Here is a 16,559-nt window from a genome sequence, read left to right as displayed (position 1 = left end):
TATAATCATAATTATTTAGCAAGCATGAGGGGCCCAGAGAAGCTCTCAGTTGTGACAGCGCAGAGCCCTGAACTCATACTTTCTTTCCTGTGACTGCTGCTCCACCATCTGAATCCCAGAGCTTCTCAGAAGTGTAGTGGTGTTTCTTGTGAAGTTTTCATTTCTCTGTGCATGCATGCTCAGTTACATCAGTCGTGTCTGAGTCTTTGCAGTCCTATAGACTATGGCCAGCCAAGCTCTTCTTGTCCTTGGGATTCTCCAGGCAAGAATACTGGACTGGGTTGTCATTTCCTCCTCCAAGTTATCTTCCCAACCTAGGGACTGAGCCTGTGTCTCCTGTGTCTCCTGCATTGCAGGCAGATTCTTTACCTACTGAGCCACCTCTTGCTTGCTTGCTAAGTCGCTTCAGTCGTGTCCAACTCTGTGCGACACCATAGACGGCAGCCCACCAGGCTCCCCCATCCCTGGGATTGTCCAGGCAAGAACACTGGAGTGAGTTGCCATTTCCTTCTCCAATGCATGAAAGTGAAAAGTGAAAGCGAAGTCGCTCAGTCATGTCCGACTCTTAGCAACTCCACGGACTGTAGCCCACCAGGCTCCTCCATCCATGGGATTTTCCAGGCAAGAGTACTGGAGTAGGGTGCCATCACCTTCTCCGGAGCCACCTCTGGGGAAGCCTTATTAGCGAACATAATTTTAAGATCCTATAATCTAAAACTTATGTTGATTATCTTATTTTTCAAAGAAAGCAGTCAATAAGCAAGTTTGTATTGAAGTTCTGTTATATCCCCAGCACTGTGAGAGCCACAGGGCATATCACAGTGAGCAGGACACATAGGTCTTGCCTTCAGAGCTTTCAGAATTTCTGAGAATGATGGAAGCTAATGCTGTCACTGCATTTACTATGTGCTCTAAAAGGCATCGTTCTAAGTGCGTGACTTCGTGTTTCATATTAGGTGAATCCTATTACTATCCCCAGTTTATAGATCAGGAAACTGAGGCTCAGAGACACACAACTAATAAGTATCACAGGCAGGATCTGAAAGTGAAGCGAAGTTGCTCAGTCCTGTCCGACTCTTTGCAATCAGGCAGGACCTGAATCTGATTTTAAATAACTTGGTGTTGGTGAGTACTATTGAAGGGGGAATTAAGATGCTGTGGGACCTTTTGCTAATGTGATTTCACTTGATCAGGTAATTAGATGAGTGAGTAGGAATTAGGGTGGGACTGATCTAGGTAAAAACTCATGTCTTTAGTCTGTTGTCTTATGCTCAGTTCACTTCATCTTCATTTAGGTACCTATTGGCTACAGGTTGTTTTTGTATAACTGAAGGCAGGGATGGTTGGAAGCAGAGGCCTGGTGCTGACAGAGGTGATTCTGCACATTTGTCTGACTCTTCTCAGCTTCAGACCTGCTTCCTCAGCACTGTGGGAGCACAGCTATTCCCAGCACCTAAGCCTCTCTGCTAGAAAGGGGCTGACTCTCTGCCTTTGGGTTCACTTTTGTTCCTGTGTGGTTTGAGTGTCCACACTTGGACCAGTCATGTGGCCAGACAGACAGGCCTGTTGAGAAGCCATCTTGGGGACAGAAGTCAACCAGTTTTGGTGACTGTAAGCTGAACATCAGTCCCATTATTCTCTATCATTTAGGATGTTCCCAGTGTTGCTTTCTATGTCCACCCCTCCGAAGCGCCTGCTCTAGATCAGAGTGATTTACCTGGCCCACCAAGCATTTCGTTTTAGGAACTCATTGGCTGTGCTGAATGTGTCACGGAATGTGTCATGTCGGTTTGTTTCATGAAGATCTTTCTGCTTTCCTTCCTCAGTTTTCTTACTTAGAGGTCCCCTGTGCAAAGTCAACACCGTAGAATGTCCCAGAACCTCATCTTTGAAGGCACTAAGATCTCCCTTGGTGCTGTAGTTGGGAAATTAGTGGTGGTGGTGTTTGTTTAGTCGCTACGTCGTGTCTGACTCTTGTGACCCCATGGACTGTAGCCCGCCAGGCTCCTCTGTCCGTGGGATTCTCCAGGCAAGAATACTGGAGTGGGTTGCCATTTCCTTCTCCAGGGAAATTAATAAGTTCTAAATTCATATGCAAACATGAAGGAAAGTGACTCACCTGAGGTCAGTGTAGTGGCTAATGCCATGAGTTTTGTTTTTCATGCCCAGGCTCATAATAAGCAGGTATGGCTTGTTCTGACTTAACTCTAAAATGGAAACCTCTGTGTTAAGGCTGACTCCTGGGGATCTTGTATGAGTTGTTGGGAGGAGGTGAGCCCTTTCCCTGCCCCTGTGGTTTACCCCTTGGTTAAGGCAGGGACTCTGGAGCAAGATGGTCAGTTCTGACTCAGTGTATACTTAAGATTCTCAGTACTTCAGCTATGAAATGAGGATGATGAAAGTACCGAACACATAGGTCTGTTTGTACATTGACGTCTCAACGTACATGTAGCCCACCTGACTTGGTAACTGGCAACTGTGCTCCTTAGGTTCTGGTGGTTCTTTTATCCCCATCATGTGCTGGCTCCATACCTTGGACCAGAGGTTTAAGGGTAATAAGTATAAGAAATGGGACATTGTGGTGGACCAGATGCTTTTCAGAGCTCTGCTTTCATCCTTCCACACTTTTGAGGAGAAGGCAAGAGAAAGGGAAGGAAACCAATACCTCTCTGGTACTTGCTACCTGCCACATACCTTCACACACACATCATTCGGTTGTAATTCAGTGTTTCCATCATTAGTTCTCTAGTATTTGTTTCACCAGATGTATACACATCATATGTACAAGACCCCATTAGTCTTTTCTCATACCACTGAGCAGATGCTCAAGCGTGTGTTGAATTCAACCTTGATTGCAACCCTTTATTTAGGTAGCAGTTACTGCATTCTTACTGTTGGGAGAAATGAAGATTTCTAAGCACTTTGTTGTTGCTCACTCACTAAGTTGTGTCCGACTCTTTGCGACCCTATGGACTGCAGCACACCAGGCTTCCCTTTCCTTCACTGTCTCCTGGAGTTTTCTCAAACTCATGTTCATTGTGTCAATGATGCCATCCAACCGTCTCATCCTGTGTTGACCCCTTCTCCTCTTGCCTTCAATCTCCTGCTAATAGGTAGTGGAAACAATCTGAACCCAAATTTTTTTGGCTGCTAGTCCAGTGCCCTTTCTTTTTATTTAAAAGTGCAAATGATGAGGGCAAGTTCTGAGAAACTAGTAGTACCTCTGTGTGTATGCATAGTTGCTTAGTTGTGTCTGACTCTGCAACCCCATGGACTGTAGCCCTCCAGGCTCCTTGGTCCATGTAATTTTCTAGGCAAGACTACTAGAGTGAATTGCCATTTCCTATTCCAGGGGACCTTCTTGAACCAGGGGTTGAACACACACCTCCTGCATTGGCAGGCAGATTCTCTACCACTGAGCCACCTGGGAGCCCAGAAATGAAAGTGAAAGTGTTAGTTGCTCAGTGGTGTCTGACTCTTTGTGACTCCATTAACTGTAGCCTACCAGGCTCCTCTGTCCCTGGAATTCTCCAGGCAAGAATACTGGAGTGGGTGAGTGGGTAGCCATTCCCTTCTCCAGGGTATCTTCCTGACCCAAGGGTCAAACCCAGGTCTCCTACATTGCAGGTAGATTCTTTACCATTTGAGCCACCAGGGAAGCTCCCAAGGTGAAAGTGTTAGTCATTCAATTGTGTCCGACTCTTTGCAACCCTATGGAGTGTAGCCCACCAGGCTATTCTGTCCATGGAATTCTCCAGGCAAGAATACTGGAGTGGATTGCCATGCCCTTCTTCAGGGGATTTTCCCAACTGAGGGACTGAACCCAGGAGTCCTGCATTGCAGGCAGATTCTTTACCATCTGAGCCACTAGGGAAGTTCAGTACCTCTGTATAGTACCTCTATGTCATATGCAAATTGGGTTTTAAAGTGTTTAGTAGGGAAGTCAGCTTCTTTGTCACATTGCTGGTTAATCTGGTTTTAAGCAAAGATAGAATTGCAGACTGCTATATCGTTTTCAGTAGAGGCACTTTTTGCTCTTCCAAAATGTTAGATTTGCTCTTCCAGTGTTAGATTCACACTGGAAGGAATAACACCAATAGTTTCCATTTATAAGACAGTTTAGAACTCCTCTTCTGAAAATTTCCATGAGCACCATTTATTGACTTTCCAATGTCTTTCTCCTCTTTTTTCAACTGTGATCCTTTAAAGCAGAGGCCACAGGGTCACCTTCACTGTGTGTTCTTCTTTCAGGACTGGCTCTGAAATCTACCCAGATGCATTCAAGGTTTAAGTTCCTGAACTTTGATTCATTTAACACTAGCCCTTTATCAAACTCATGTTCTATTCTGCCATATGTTCAAGAAGAAAATAAGACAAAATCAATTATATTAGTATATTAACTCATGTATATGAAATCTAGAAAAATGGCACGGATGAACCTATTTGCAGGACAGGAATAGAGAAGCAAACATAGAGAACAGGCTTTGGACACAGTTTGAAGGGAGAAGGGGAGGATGGGATATATATGTCTGACTCTTTGGGACCCCATGGACTATAGCCTGCCAGGCTCCTCCATCCATGGGATTCTCCAGGCAAGAGTACTGGAGTGGGTTGCCATTTCCTTCTTCAGAGGATCTTCCTAACCCAGGGTTCAAACCTGGGTCTCCCGCATTGTTGGCAGATGCTTTATTGTCTGAGCCACCAGGGAAGTCCTATATATATACACTATCATTTGTAAAGTAGATAGTCAGTGGAAAGCTGCTCTGTAACAACCTAGAAAGGTGGGATGGAGTAGAGGGTAGGGGGGAGGTTCAAGAGGAGGGGACATACATATACTTGTGACTGATTCTCACTGTTGTATGGCAGAAGCCACCACAATATTGTAAAGCAATTATCCCCCAGTTAAACATTTTAAAAAATAGTGATAAAATTAATCGGTTATACTGTTAAGGGGCACCATGCTGGGGCTCAAGGAAGAATTAAAAGATGAGGTAATTTTAAAATTCATTTTGTCACATAATCTGTTTAAGAGTAAAGTTTAAAAAAAGAAAAAAAAAAAGCCAGAAATGAGGAAAAGAGTTCTAGGATCTTTCTGCCATATGGGGGGAAAAAGAGAAAATCTAAATGAGAGATAGTTATGGTCCTAAAAAATAAGTTACAGGTAGGCAGCTAGTGATACTCACAGTCATCCAGGACTCCTAGGCTGTAGTCTCAGAATATTATGTGGTGGGGTTAAATCTCTCAGGTTAGAAGCTAATAGGGAATTAAGGAGACAAAATGAAATTATAACCTAATCTAGTAATAATGAATGACTGGGCATAATCTGATCATTATATATGGTGTAGTTACAAATCTGATGGGACCCTGTTGAAGAAAGAGTATGTCAGTATGTCCAGAGAAAAAACCAGAGTGGGGACTGGGGTGGGAGTTTCAGATAATACGCCAGCACTCCCCGAAGGAGAAAATGTCCTGTCCAGGTACCTGTTTTCACCAACCCTAAAACAGAGTTAGGAATGTGGGTTTATTATAGGTTGGCTTCATTCACTATCATCATTAACATCTTTATTAAACACTTGCTATTTGCCAAGTACCATGCTAAGTGCTTTTCATGTATTGCTCCGTTTAATCTTTTCAACATCCCTACTGTGTAACTACTCTTATTTTTTCCCATTTTGTATATGAAGAAACTCAGGCTTAGAGAGGTCAGGTAACCTGATCAGGATTTCAGAACTTTTAAGTTCAGGAGCTAGGGTCACAAACTCCTAACACTCTACTCTACAAGTCCCATCTTTCTTCTCCTCTTGAGATAGCTTAACCACCTGCCAATTGTGTGCTCGACCTCTCCCCCTGGATGCCTCTCAGACATTTACCAAGGGCTAGAGTAAACCCATGGGTGGCGCAGTGGTAAAGATTGTACCTGCCAGTGCAGGAGACGTAAGAGACACAGATTCGATCCCTGGATCAGGAAGATACCCTGGACGGGGAAATGGCAACCCACTCCTGTATTCTTGCCTGGAAAATCCCATGAACAGAGGTGCCTGGTGGGCTACAGTCCATGGGGTCACAAAGAGTCAGACCCAACTGAACACACACATTGTTGTTAGAGTAAACCTATCCTTTCTCCTATCCAAATCAGTCTCTCTCCATGTTCCCTGCTTGACCAAACAAAATGCATGAGTTCATGCCTTTGAGTAAACCATCATATAATAATTTCCCCTGTAAATTGCCCATAAAAAAAGGATATTGGGGGAGCAGAGATAAGCATTCCGCTTAGTTAATCGCTGTTATCATTTATTTCAATTAAGTGTACTTTTAACTATGCATCACTTTCACATATGTTTTGATACTTTGCATCTCTCTCAGGTCTGAAGTCCACATTTCTCCACGGAGCTCTGACTAACATATCTTTTATCTCCCAGTGTCTTTAATGAGTGTGCTTTTTTGCCTTCAATCGGATATCTTAAGGGGAAAGAAATTCTAATATCAGGACTAGAAACTTGAAACGATTGAACACTCAGTGTAAATATAGATATGGGGATTACTGGCATGACAGCAGAAGAAAATCCTCTGGCTGAAATGACCATAAGAAGATATCTGATAGGCTTAAAGGCTGACAGATCTGAAAGGACCAAAAAAGCATTCGGAAATGACAAGCTGCATTCGTTTCTGAGAGTTATTACAGGTGGTTGAATAAAACTTTTCAGCCTGGTGTGTCATTTTTGGTAGTAACTTGAAGCCCCATTAAATGGTGCTTGACTGCTGACGTTGGAGAGGGCAGTTGACCCCTGTAATGCTGGTAACTGGCCTTCTCTTTTATGTTTCAGGAAGACGTCTCCCAGGTGGTTGGTCAAGGTGTGGTGGCAGGTCAGCAAAAGGCCCTGGAATGTCCAGCTGACAGTGTACGTAACTGACGCTTTAGGTTGCTCTACTGGGATGGTATGAATTATGATGATGGGCTCCAAAAGAAAAGGAGATGGCTATAATGAAATCTGACCCTTTATTACTTGGCAGGAAGCTATGATGTGTCTACCAACCTGATGACAGTCCGCAGCTATACCACCTGTTCTATGCAGGGTGTGCATAGAGGATATTTGGAAATATCTCTGTTGTATCCCTCTACCAACACCCTAAGGAAGTGTCTGAAAGTGAGGCATCTCCGAAAACACACTTACACCTAAATTCTGAGGGCCTCGCAATGTCCTACATAATGTCATGAATAAAAATTTTAAGAGGAAGAATTTATAGTTTTGTAGAAATACAAATGTAAGAACAAATGTTTCTTGTACGTATAGCTTTTCTTCTTAAAAAAAATATAAATTGCTGTCAAACGTTTGTACTTTTGTCATTGTAGAACTTTTTTGTGCGCTAAAGTTTACATTATGACTATATTAACTAGTTTTATGTTTAAGGAACTATAGATTACCAGAGTTTACAGGAAATATATGATATTTCAAACCTTACCAAAGAAAACGCCTTTGTAAAGTATCCAAAATTGTATGCCAGAAACCTAAATAAAAACAAATAGGTGTAGAAAGAACCTTAAAAATAAGATTCAACTGAAAAAAATTTAGTTCAATTGAAAACTGTAAGGAATTAAAAAAAAATTAGAACCAGATTTTTTTTTTAAAACTTAGGTAATGTATTTGCAAATACAATTAATGTGATAGTACTTTCTATATTTCCACCTGTCTCAAGACACATATCAAGCATCTCTAAAATTTTATAACCCATAGAATTTTAGAACTTGGGTGAATCCTATACATCCTCTGGCTTTTCTTTTCCCTGTTGAAAAATGAGCACTTAAATATTTAAAACATTCTCCTTTGGGAAAGTGATGATAACCCTTTTCTGTGGCTGCAGAAGAGAAATGGCTCAGAGACCAGTGGCCAACATCTTCAGTGAAGCTGTGTCAGCTCATCATAAAGAACTTCCCCACCATTTGAGCTGTTCCACAATGGAATAGATTCCTTGTGGAAATGGAATTTTTCATCCCTGAAGGTTTTCAATCAGAAACTGGCTGATCATTTATTACTATGTTATCAAAGGACATAAAAACAGTAATAGCTATTATTAACTGAACTCCTAAGTTGATCTTGAAATAATGATAGGTTTATTTATGTACTTTTCAATCTTCACAACAACCGTGCAAGGTGAAGAGTTATCACCACTGATTTAAAGATGAGGACATGAAGGAGGTTGAGTGGCTTGTCGGTGGTCACACGGCTAATTAGTGATAGAAAACTCAGCAATTCATATCTTCTTTTGAGTCGTGATTTTTTCCCTATCATGAAGACCTGATGAAATATAGACTCTTTTCCCAGAAAAACACTGGTATACTTTGCTACAAACACAGAGGTTATGTAGTTCCCAGGATTCCCTCTGAAAACCATTTAGAAGCTCATTTATCCTGGGTTAAGAATCCATGGTTTAACTTTAAAAAATAAATCTCAACTCAAAAAGTCAAACATCCCCACCCCTACCTCTGAAAACATTTGTCTGAGCTCCACATCCCTAGTGCCAATTTCTTTGGTCTAGAATAGGAGTTCTAGCATTCATAAATGTTAAACTCCCTAACAGTTTCTGTTATAAAAACAGGGTTGAGAACCCTTGGTGTAGTTAGATTGGGTGACTTATAAAATCCATTCAAACTCTGATGTTAGAATATAGTAACACTCAACAGCAAATGCAATCTTTCACCTTTTAAAATATTTTTATGTAATTTTAAAATACTCAAATTTTACAGCCTACAAATCCAATATTTGTCTTTCAATACTTAGTAGTTTTGTTTTATGTCAATGGATGAATCATGGGAGCTACATTCATTCATCACCACACCTACCAACAACAAGCCTCTCAATATATGTGCTTGTTTCACTTGCTTTCTATGAACTATTTCCTCATTTTTCCAACCCATATTTATTGGAAACTTTCCTAGTATGCACACTGAAATGGGATGCTGCATGAACTGGGAAATAAAGATGAGCAACAAACATTCCCTGTTGTTATAAAAGTCATAAGGTAGTGATGCCTGTCTCTTGTGCTTTCCTGTTTTAAAATTCACAGCTTTTCATAAAAGAGCTCTGTAGCCTGCCCATAGCTTTGTTATCAGTTTTCTTTTTTGAAATGATACAAAGGAGAGGTGACATAAGTTCTGTGTGTATTAAGATTACTTGCCATTGCTGCAAGAAGTTTCTCTTTTACATAACAGGGTGGCTGTGATCAGTTTGAGGATGACAGTGTCTCCACGGTGTCATGGACCCAAGCACCTCTTATCTGATTTCTGCATCATTATTTGATTACTCTTCCATCTTCAAAATTTAGCGTATTTTTTTTAATCTAAGAATGCTGCTCCAGTTTTTTACATTACATCTGAATTTCATCTAAGGAAGGGGAAGGCAGGGTTGTTCTTCTTAAGAAAACAACCTGAAAATTGTACATTCATGTTTGTTTATGTGCCGTACCATAACACAGACTAGTCTGTGGTTATGCCTGGCTTCAAGGGGGTTGGGGAATATGGTCCTTAGAATAATTGGATTGGTGGTTCCATTGTTCGGTTTTTTCATAGTAACTCCTGGTTTGTCATTTTTCTACTTTCCTCTTTTTAAAATCACCAAAAATATGTATTCAAGGAAGTCTTTTTAAATAAGTGTACAATCATTGTTAAATGATGTTAATAGAAAAACTGCAGAGAAAAAAAAATGAACATCAGTAGAATCATTGCCTAGCAGCTGTTTGATAAATACTTTAAACTTGTAGCATTCTTCAAATACTGATTTTAGTCCTACTCCTTCCTTTAATTAACTGTGATTTCAGATGTCACTTGACATTTGTGTCTTGGTCTCTTCATCTATAAAAGAGAGTAACATTGTCTAATTCTCCAGGTTATTCTCATGATTAAATGAATTCATGGATATGAAAGTGTTTTTGAAAACTGGTGAGCACAATACAGATATACACTGAGTGGTATTGCTTTTCTTGTTGCATACTGCACAATGCCTTGTATTGAAGCATAGACTTCCACTGATGGAATCTTGGGGTGTTGTTGTTCTGGAGCAGTTACCGTGATCCTATTTCTAGACTCCAGGGACAGGCTGGTGCTTCACTGTCTCCACCAGAATCTTCCAGCTGGGGATGGGTTCTCTGGCTAACTACAGATCCAGAAGGCAGGTCAGGTTACTCTGTATATTTCCTAACTGCCTGTTAAGCAAGCATGGAGTCCTTTTGGTTTTTCTTAGTTTTCTAATACTAATACTCATTAGAGGTATTAGCAACAAAAATTTAGAATTGCAAGTTCATTTTCTAAAGCTCACACGGCAAAGGTCTCTGTACTTTCATTGAGTTACAGATTTATTTCCCACTGAGTTTCCATGTCTTCAATTATGCTCTCTGCATTCATTCATTCATTCAGCATTTATCCAGGCCCTACTATGTTCCAGGCACTGGGAATTGAAGGTGAATAAGCTTTTTTTTTTTTTTTTTTAGGTGAATGAAGTGTAATGATGTACCTGGCACTTAGTAGGCTTTCAGCAGATGCTTGTTATCCCTTCCTGCCCCTCATGTCAATTAACTTACCTCATGACTCTTTGACCATGTGAATGTGTCCAGAAGAGATGGGCAGTGTCATGTACTCAGAACATCCACAGCATAGATTGTTTTTCACTGCACTCAGCACAGATCTATAAACTTCACACTGATTTCATCATGTAAAAATGCTTCCCAGCTCTGGCTTTATACATAAACCACAATGATGGTTCCTGTCCTTCTTCCCTTCCTTGATCCATCCTTCACCAAAGCACTTTAAAGTTAATTAAGAAAGCATGGGGAATGAAACAAAAATCATCCTAACTTCCCCTTGCCACCTCTCCAACTTGAATTTTCAAGAGGCATTATTGGAGTGTTTTGGTGACAATACCCCAGTTTTAAAGTCTTCTCCTTTTGTTACCTTCCTCTTCTCTGACATTCATCTAACTTTCCTTCCTTTTGTAGGCCAGCAGCCAAATGAAACAGCAAAAATGCTCAACGAAAATCTCCTTCAGTTCACAAGAGATACCTTTAGCACCAACTTCATACCATTCAACAGATGCAGACTTCACAGGCTATGGTATGACTCTTTCTCTGAGCAGACTTGAATTGATTCATCAAACCTTAGAAAAGGAAAGGATTTTGTTGTCCTGAAGAGAGCACTGGATCAGGAGTCAGGAAGCCTGGCTGGCATCCTTGCTCTACTTCCTGAGCTTTGGGACTTGGATTGGTTACTTGATCTTCAACATCTTTTTCCTTATCTCCACCAGTGGGATTGCTTATTGTTTATTGAATATAAAAGTACTAAAATTTAAAAAGGCATTCAATATATGCTACTTGAATCTGAGGCTTCTGGATTATTATCTAATCATGCCAAAGGATTGTATATAGTTCACAAGTAGTATATCTTAAAAATCACATTGAACAAAATTGTATACTTGCCTATGTTGATATGAGCTATTTATAGATTGTTAATTTTCAGTGCTTAAAGAAATAAGTATTTACTTTATCTCTGAATTGCTAGATTGTATTATGCTGACTAATGGTTGAAAATAGGACTTCAAAATGAATAATGAATATTTCCATCTGCTTTTATCCAACATAAATCATTTTTAAAAGGACTGTTTAAAACACCTTGCTCACCAGTGGTAAAGCATGACCCTGTGTGAATTTAGGAGACCTGACACCTTTATGGTATTTGCCTTTTACATATTTTTTTTTTCACGAACATTAACTCTTAAAAATTTTATGAGGCAGGTATTATTTTAAAGCACTAGATTTTTACTAAAATACTTAATGAACGTGGTCAGCAAACTATGACCCCTGGGTCACAGTTGGCCCACCATCTGTTTTTACATGGTCCTGAAGCTAATAATGGTTTTCACATTTATAAAAGGTTAGAAAAAAATCAAAAGACTGTTTCATGAAAATTGTATGAAATTCAGATCTCAGTGTCCATAAATAAAATTTTATGGGAATACCGGTTTGTTTACATATTATCTATGGCTGCTTTCACACTATAAAGAGAGATTTGAGGAGCTGCACCAGAGCTGGTATGGCATGTAAAGCCGCAGATATTTACCACCTGGCCTTTTACCAAAGATGTGTGATGACCCCTATGTAGACCAATGGAATCTTGATAATAAATATCCCATATTTTTACCTCGTTAACAGAAATTACTCATCCCACAATTTAATCTGTGGAAACTATATTCATTCAGCCATCCACTTACCAAACACTGATTGGGGACTTGGTAGGAGTCAGGCCTTGGGCTGGATTCTTTGAGAGAAATAAACACCGAGACTGACTCACAGCTGGGCTAGGGTGAGGCAGAAGCCGAAGAGGGAAAGAAATGCCACCTCCAGTGTCTCTGACTGCTTTCCCTCAGTCAAGAGACTAAACCAGTGATTTATGTAAGGAGCATAAACTTTTTAAAGCATTCATGAAACTCTGCTGCCATGGTACATTGTTTTTATTGTAAATTAGTGAAAAATATAGCATGAAATACATATGTTGTGTAAATATCTAGAGTCAAATTAGGTTTACAATTTAATATCCGTTTAATATGGCATTTTAAAATTGTTACTGAGGCTATGTCCCTAAATTTCTCACTGTTAAACAAGAGGCCATTAGATTTATAAATTCCATGTGGTCAGGAATGGCACCTATGTGAATGCTACACTATGCCCGACTCTGGGCTGAGCCAGCACGTTATTTATTTGATCCCTTAAACACCCTCTTAGATAGCAATTACATGAGCCTCAGACCAATGAGCCTCAGTTTCATCCACTATTCATTTCCTTAATTTCCTTGGAAACTCAAATCCATTTCTGCAACATCTGGAAACCCGTGCCCTTTTGTCCCAAAGACAATGATTATTGCTGAGTCAGAGCAGAACCCCTACAGGCTTACCCGGAGCCTGTTTTCTTTTGTTTTCTAGGATTGGCAAACATTCTGTAAGGAGTCAGGTAGTAAATATGAGGCTTGTGGGCCATATGGTCTCTCTTGCAGCTACTCAACTCTGCCATTAGCAGCTGTGGACTGGATATAAATGAATTAGTAGAGCTGAATTCCAATAAAACTTTATTTACAGATATTAAAATTTGAATTTCTATACTTTTCACATGTGTTGAAACGTTATTTTTCTTTTGACTTTTTTTTTTTTTAACCTTTTGAAGTAGAAGCCATTCTTGGTGCTGGGGCCATAGTCTGCTGGCCCTTGCTTAAACAGGGGTTTGTGGATGTCAGCTTGGTCACTGTGAATTAGCTGCAGCTGACCAGCAGATAGGGCCCTTTATTATCAGTCCTTTAGCAAATTCTGTCACGAGGTAAGGATCCTTGTGGCTCAGTGGTAAAGAATCCACCTGCCAATGCAGGAGATGTGGGTTCAAACCCTGGGTTGGGAAGATGCCCTGGAGAAGGAAATGGCAACCCACTCCAATATTCTTTCCTGGGAAATCCCATGCACAGAGGAGCCTGGCGGGCTACAGGCCATGGGGTTGCAGAAGAGTCAGACACAACTTAGCAACTAAACAGCAACAAGAATCAGTATTCACAATGATCAAAATTAGTTATCAAAAAATATGAAGTTCTCTAGAAACTATTATAAGATTCTCTTGAAACTGTCATTTTGAATGTTTGGATTTTCAAACATTTGAAAAATGTTTGAGTGACTTTTGACTGAAAATGGACATGTGTAAATATTTTTCTCCCAGTTTTTAGAAAAATTGGCCTAAAACAATGAATTTTAAAAGTAAAACAGCAATGACTCTTTTAACAAGCTTTTCATTTATGGACCCAGCAATTAATTTTACAGTTTATAACACAATTTTTTTTTACTATGTTTCTATTTGGGAATTATTTTCATTTGTCATACTTTATTGATTGGATCCTTTATACATCTTAATTCATATGATATGCTCTAACTGAAAGTATTTAAGCACTATTTCTAGTATTTTAAAACTATAGCTCAAAATTTATGTCATATATATCATTATTAATATATATAATTATGACATATATCTACATGTACTTAATTATTTAATCAACTTAAATTTTTCCATCCCAGTTTTCATGGTATATTTTGAGATTTAAAAAATTTCAAATACTGTGTAACTAAAGTGGTTGATGGTTTGGGTTGGTGGTAGCTATTGTCTTCAACTCAAAAGTGTCATAGGAATGTCATGTTTCATCCAAGGCTGAATGGGGAGTGGTGACCCAGTGTTTCCCTTCATGATACTTGGCAGGAAAAGAGTGCAGTGATAAACACGTACAAACCCTGCACTCCCCGAGCAGTGGAGTGTACAAGCTGAGACGCATCTCCTGCTTGCCAGTCACTCTGTGTTCACTTCTTCTCCAGGTGGTTTCCAGGCTCCTCTGTCAGTGGACCCCGCCACATGTCCCATCATTCCTGGCCAGGAGATGATTATAGAAATATCCAAAGGGCGTTCGGGGCTTGGTCTCAGCATTGTGGGAGGAAAAGACACACCCTTGGTAAGTTTCTAGAAGTACAATATATGCACTGGCACAGAGTTAGATACTGAGCCTTATTATGGCCTCGTGTCACTTCTATGAAAGACAGCTTTTTCTTGGCATGTAAATATATGAACTACTGCTATTATTATCATTATGATCATTGCTATTTAGTGAATTGATACATAAAATGTACATCAGTTACTCCAATCCCAAAATTTAGGCTTGGCTTTATTTTGACCATGTTCACATCTACTCATAATTTTTTTAAAAACTGGCCTCAAAGGTCAGTTTTTACTTGTATGATGGATCTTTCATTATTCAGTACATTTGATTGTCACTAATCAATAGTCATTGAAATGTAAAACTCCTTGGGTTTTGATTTATAAAAATGTGATTAATCAATGCATATTATTTGAATAAGTAATACATGCACATTATACAAAATTAAATTGACACGGAAGGATATAAACTGAAAGATAAATCTGTCTCCTACCCTTGTTGCCTAGCCTTGCCTTCAACCCCAACCCCAACCAGGGCCTCTCCCTAGAGAAAATCACTCTTATTAATGAATATGCTTTTAAATGAACATTTTGGTATTTCTTTTGTCCATTTTATTTGGTAAGAAGTAAATTGTATATGGGTTTCCCAGGTGACTCAGTGGTAAAGAGTCCACCTGCCTGTGCAGGAGCCACAGGAGACCCAGGTTCGATCCCTGGGTCAGGAAGATCTCCTGGAGGAGGAAATGGCAACCCTCACCAGTATTCTTACCTGGAGAATCCCATAGAGGAGCCTGGCGGGCTACAGTCCATGGCGTTGCAGAGTCGGACACAACTGACCAAACACGCAGCAAATTGTATATGCCAGATTTACAGATAGAACAAGTATAATATCAATAAAATTATTCTTTCCATTTTTGACAGGAATATAATATTTCTGTGTTTAGTACTGTTGTGGGGGTTGAGGAGAGATCCTGCTCTATTTTCCTGTAATGAACATTAGTTCCCTAGTTAGTTAGTTCAGTCGCTCAGTCGTGTCCGACTCTTTGCGACCCCATGAATCGCAGCACGCCAGGCCTCCCTGTCCATCACCAACTCCTGGAGTTTACTCAAACTCATGTCTATCTAGTCGGTGATGCCATCCAACCATCTCATCCTCTGTCATCCCCTTCTCCTCCTGCCCCCAATCCCTCCCAGCATCAGGGTCTTTTCCAATGAGTCAACTCTTTGCATGAGGTGGCCAAAGTATTGGAGTTTCAGCTTTAGCATCAGTTCTTCCAATGAACACCCAGGACTGATTTCCTTTAGGATGGACTGGTTGGATCTCCTTGCAGTCCAAGGGACTCTCAAGAGTCTTCTCCAACACCACACTTCAAAAGCATCAATTCTTCAGCGCTCAGCTTTCTTCACAGTCCAACTCTCACATCCATACATGACCACTGGAAAAACCGTAGCCTTGACTAGATGGACATTAGTTCCCTAAGGCACAGGGCAACTCAAGAACAACATATGTTGCAGAAACCAGGGTCTTACTGCCTTCTATGTGTTTCCTGGTCATGCTCCCTCTCTCTCCCGCTATCAGGCCTTATCTAGAGAACCCTAGTAGTTCATTTGACCCTACTAGTGAGCCACCTCAACCTCAGTGTGCACAGAGGCTTGTGTTTATTTATTAAAGGATTTTATTTCCTTCAGCTTGATGAAAATAGTGTTAAAATTTTTCTCCAGGGTTCTAGCTAATTATTTCCTGCGTTACTCTTGCTTGGCCTGTGCCGGCAGGACCTGCTGTATGTGGCTTCCCGTGTCCACGGTGATGTTTTCATCAGCCTGGGTGGAATTGGGAACACTTGGAGTTAGCCAGCTTAGCAGCCAGTTTTAGCTCCCAGCTCGTTCATGGGTCTTTGGCTCCTTAAGGTCCCAGGACTTTTCTACTTTCTTGTGGTCTGGCTTGGAACACTCCCTGTTCAGCATTAGTTATTGAGGAAAGAAGTGAACTCTTCCTTAGAAGCTTCCCTTTACATATTTTGGTCTAGGTTACATTTTCAAATTGTGTTTTTAATAATGCCTTC

General features: G+C 40.3%; 1 protein-coding gene across 5 annotated transcripts in view; it reads left to right on the top strand.

Annotated features, from left to right (window-relative positions):
• PATJ (PATJ crumbs cell polarity complex component) overlaps nt 1-16,559 on the top strand; it is a 381,060-nt gene that overhangs the window by 288,154 nt on the left and 76,347 nt on the right. For 4 of the 5 annotated variants that reach the window (XM_024989559.2, XM_024989560.2, XM_024989558.2 and 1 more), the window contains 3 exons: nt 6,825-6,899; nt 10,987-11,101; nt 14,382-14,515. In XM_024989559.2, the coding sequence (XP_024845327.1) occupies nt 6,825-6,899; nt 10,987-11,101; nt 14,382-14,515 (324 nt within the window). 5 annotated transcript variants of the gene reach the window in all.

The sequence above is a fragment of the Bos taurus genome, chromosome 3 (genome assembly GCF_002263795.3).
Source record: "Bos taurus isolate L1 Dominette 01449 registration number 42190680 breed Hereford chromosome 3, ARS-UCD2.0, whole genome shotgun sequence".
Lineage (NCBI taxonomy): Eukaryota > Metazoa > Chordata > Mammalia > Artiodactyla > Bovidae > Bos > Bos taurus.
The sequence above is the reverse complement of the archived record's forward strand: the minus strand, read 5'-3'. Positions and strand labels throughout refer to the sequence as shown.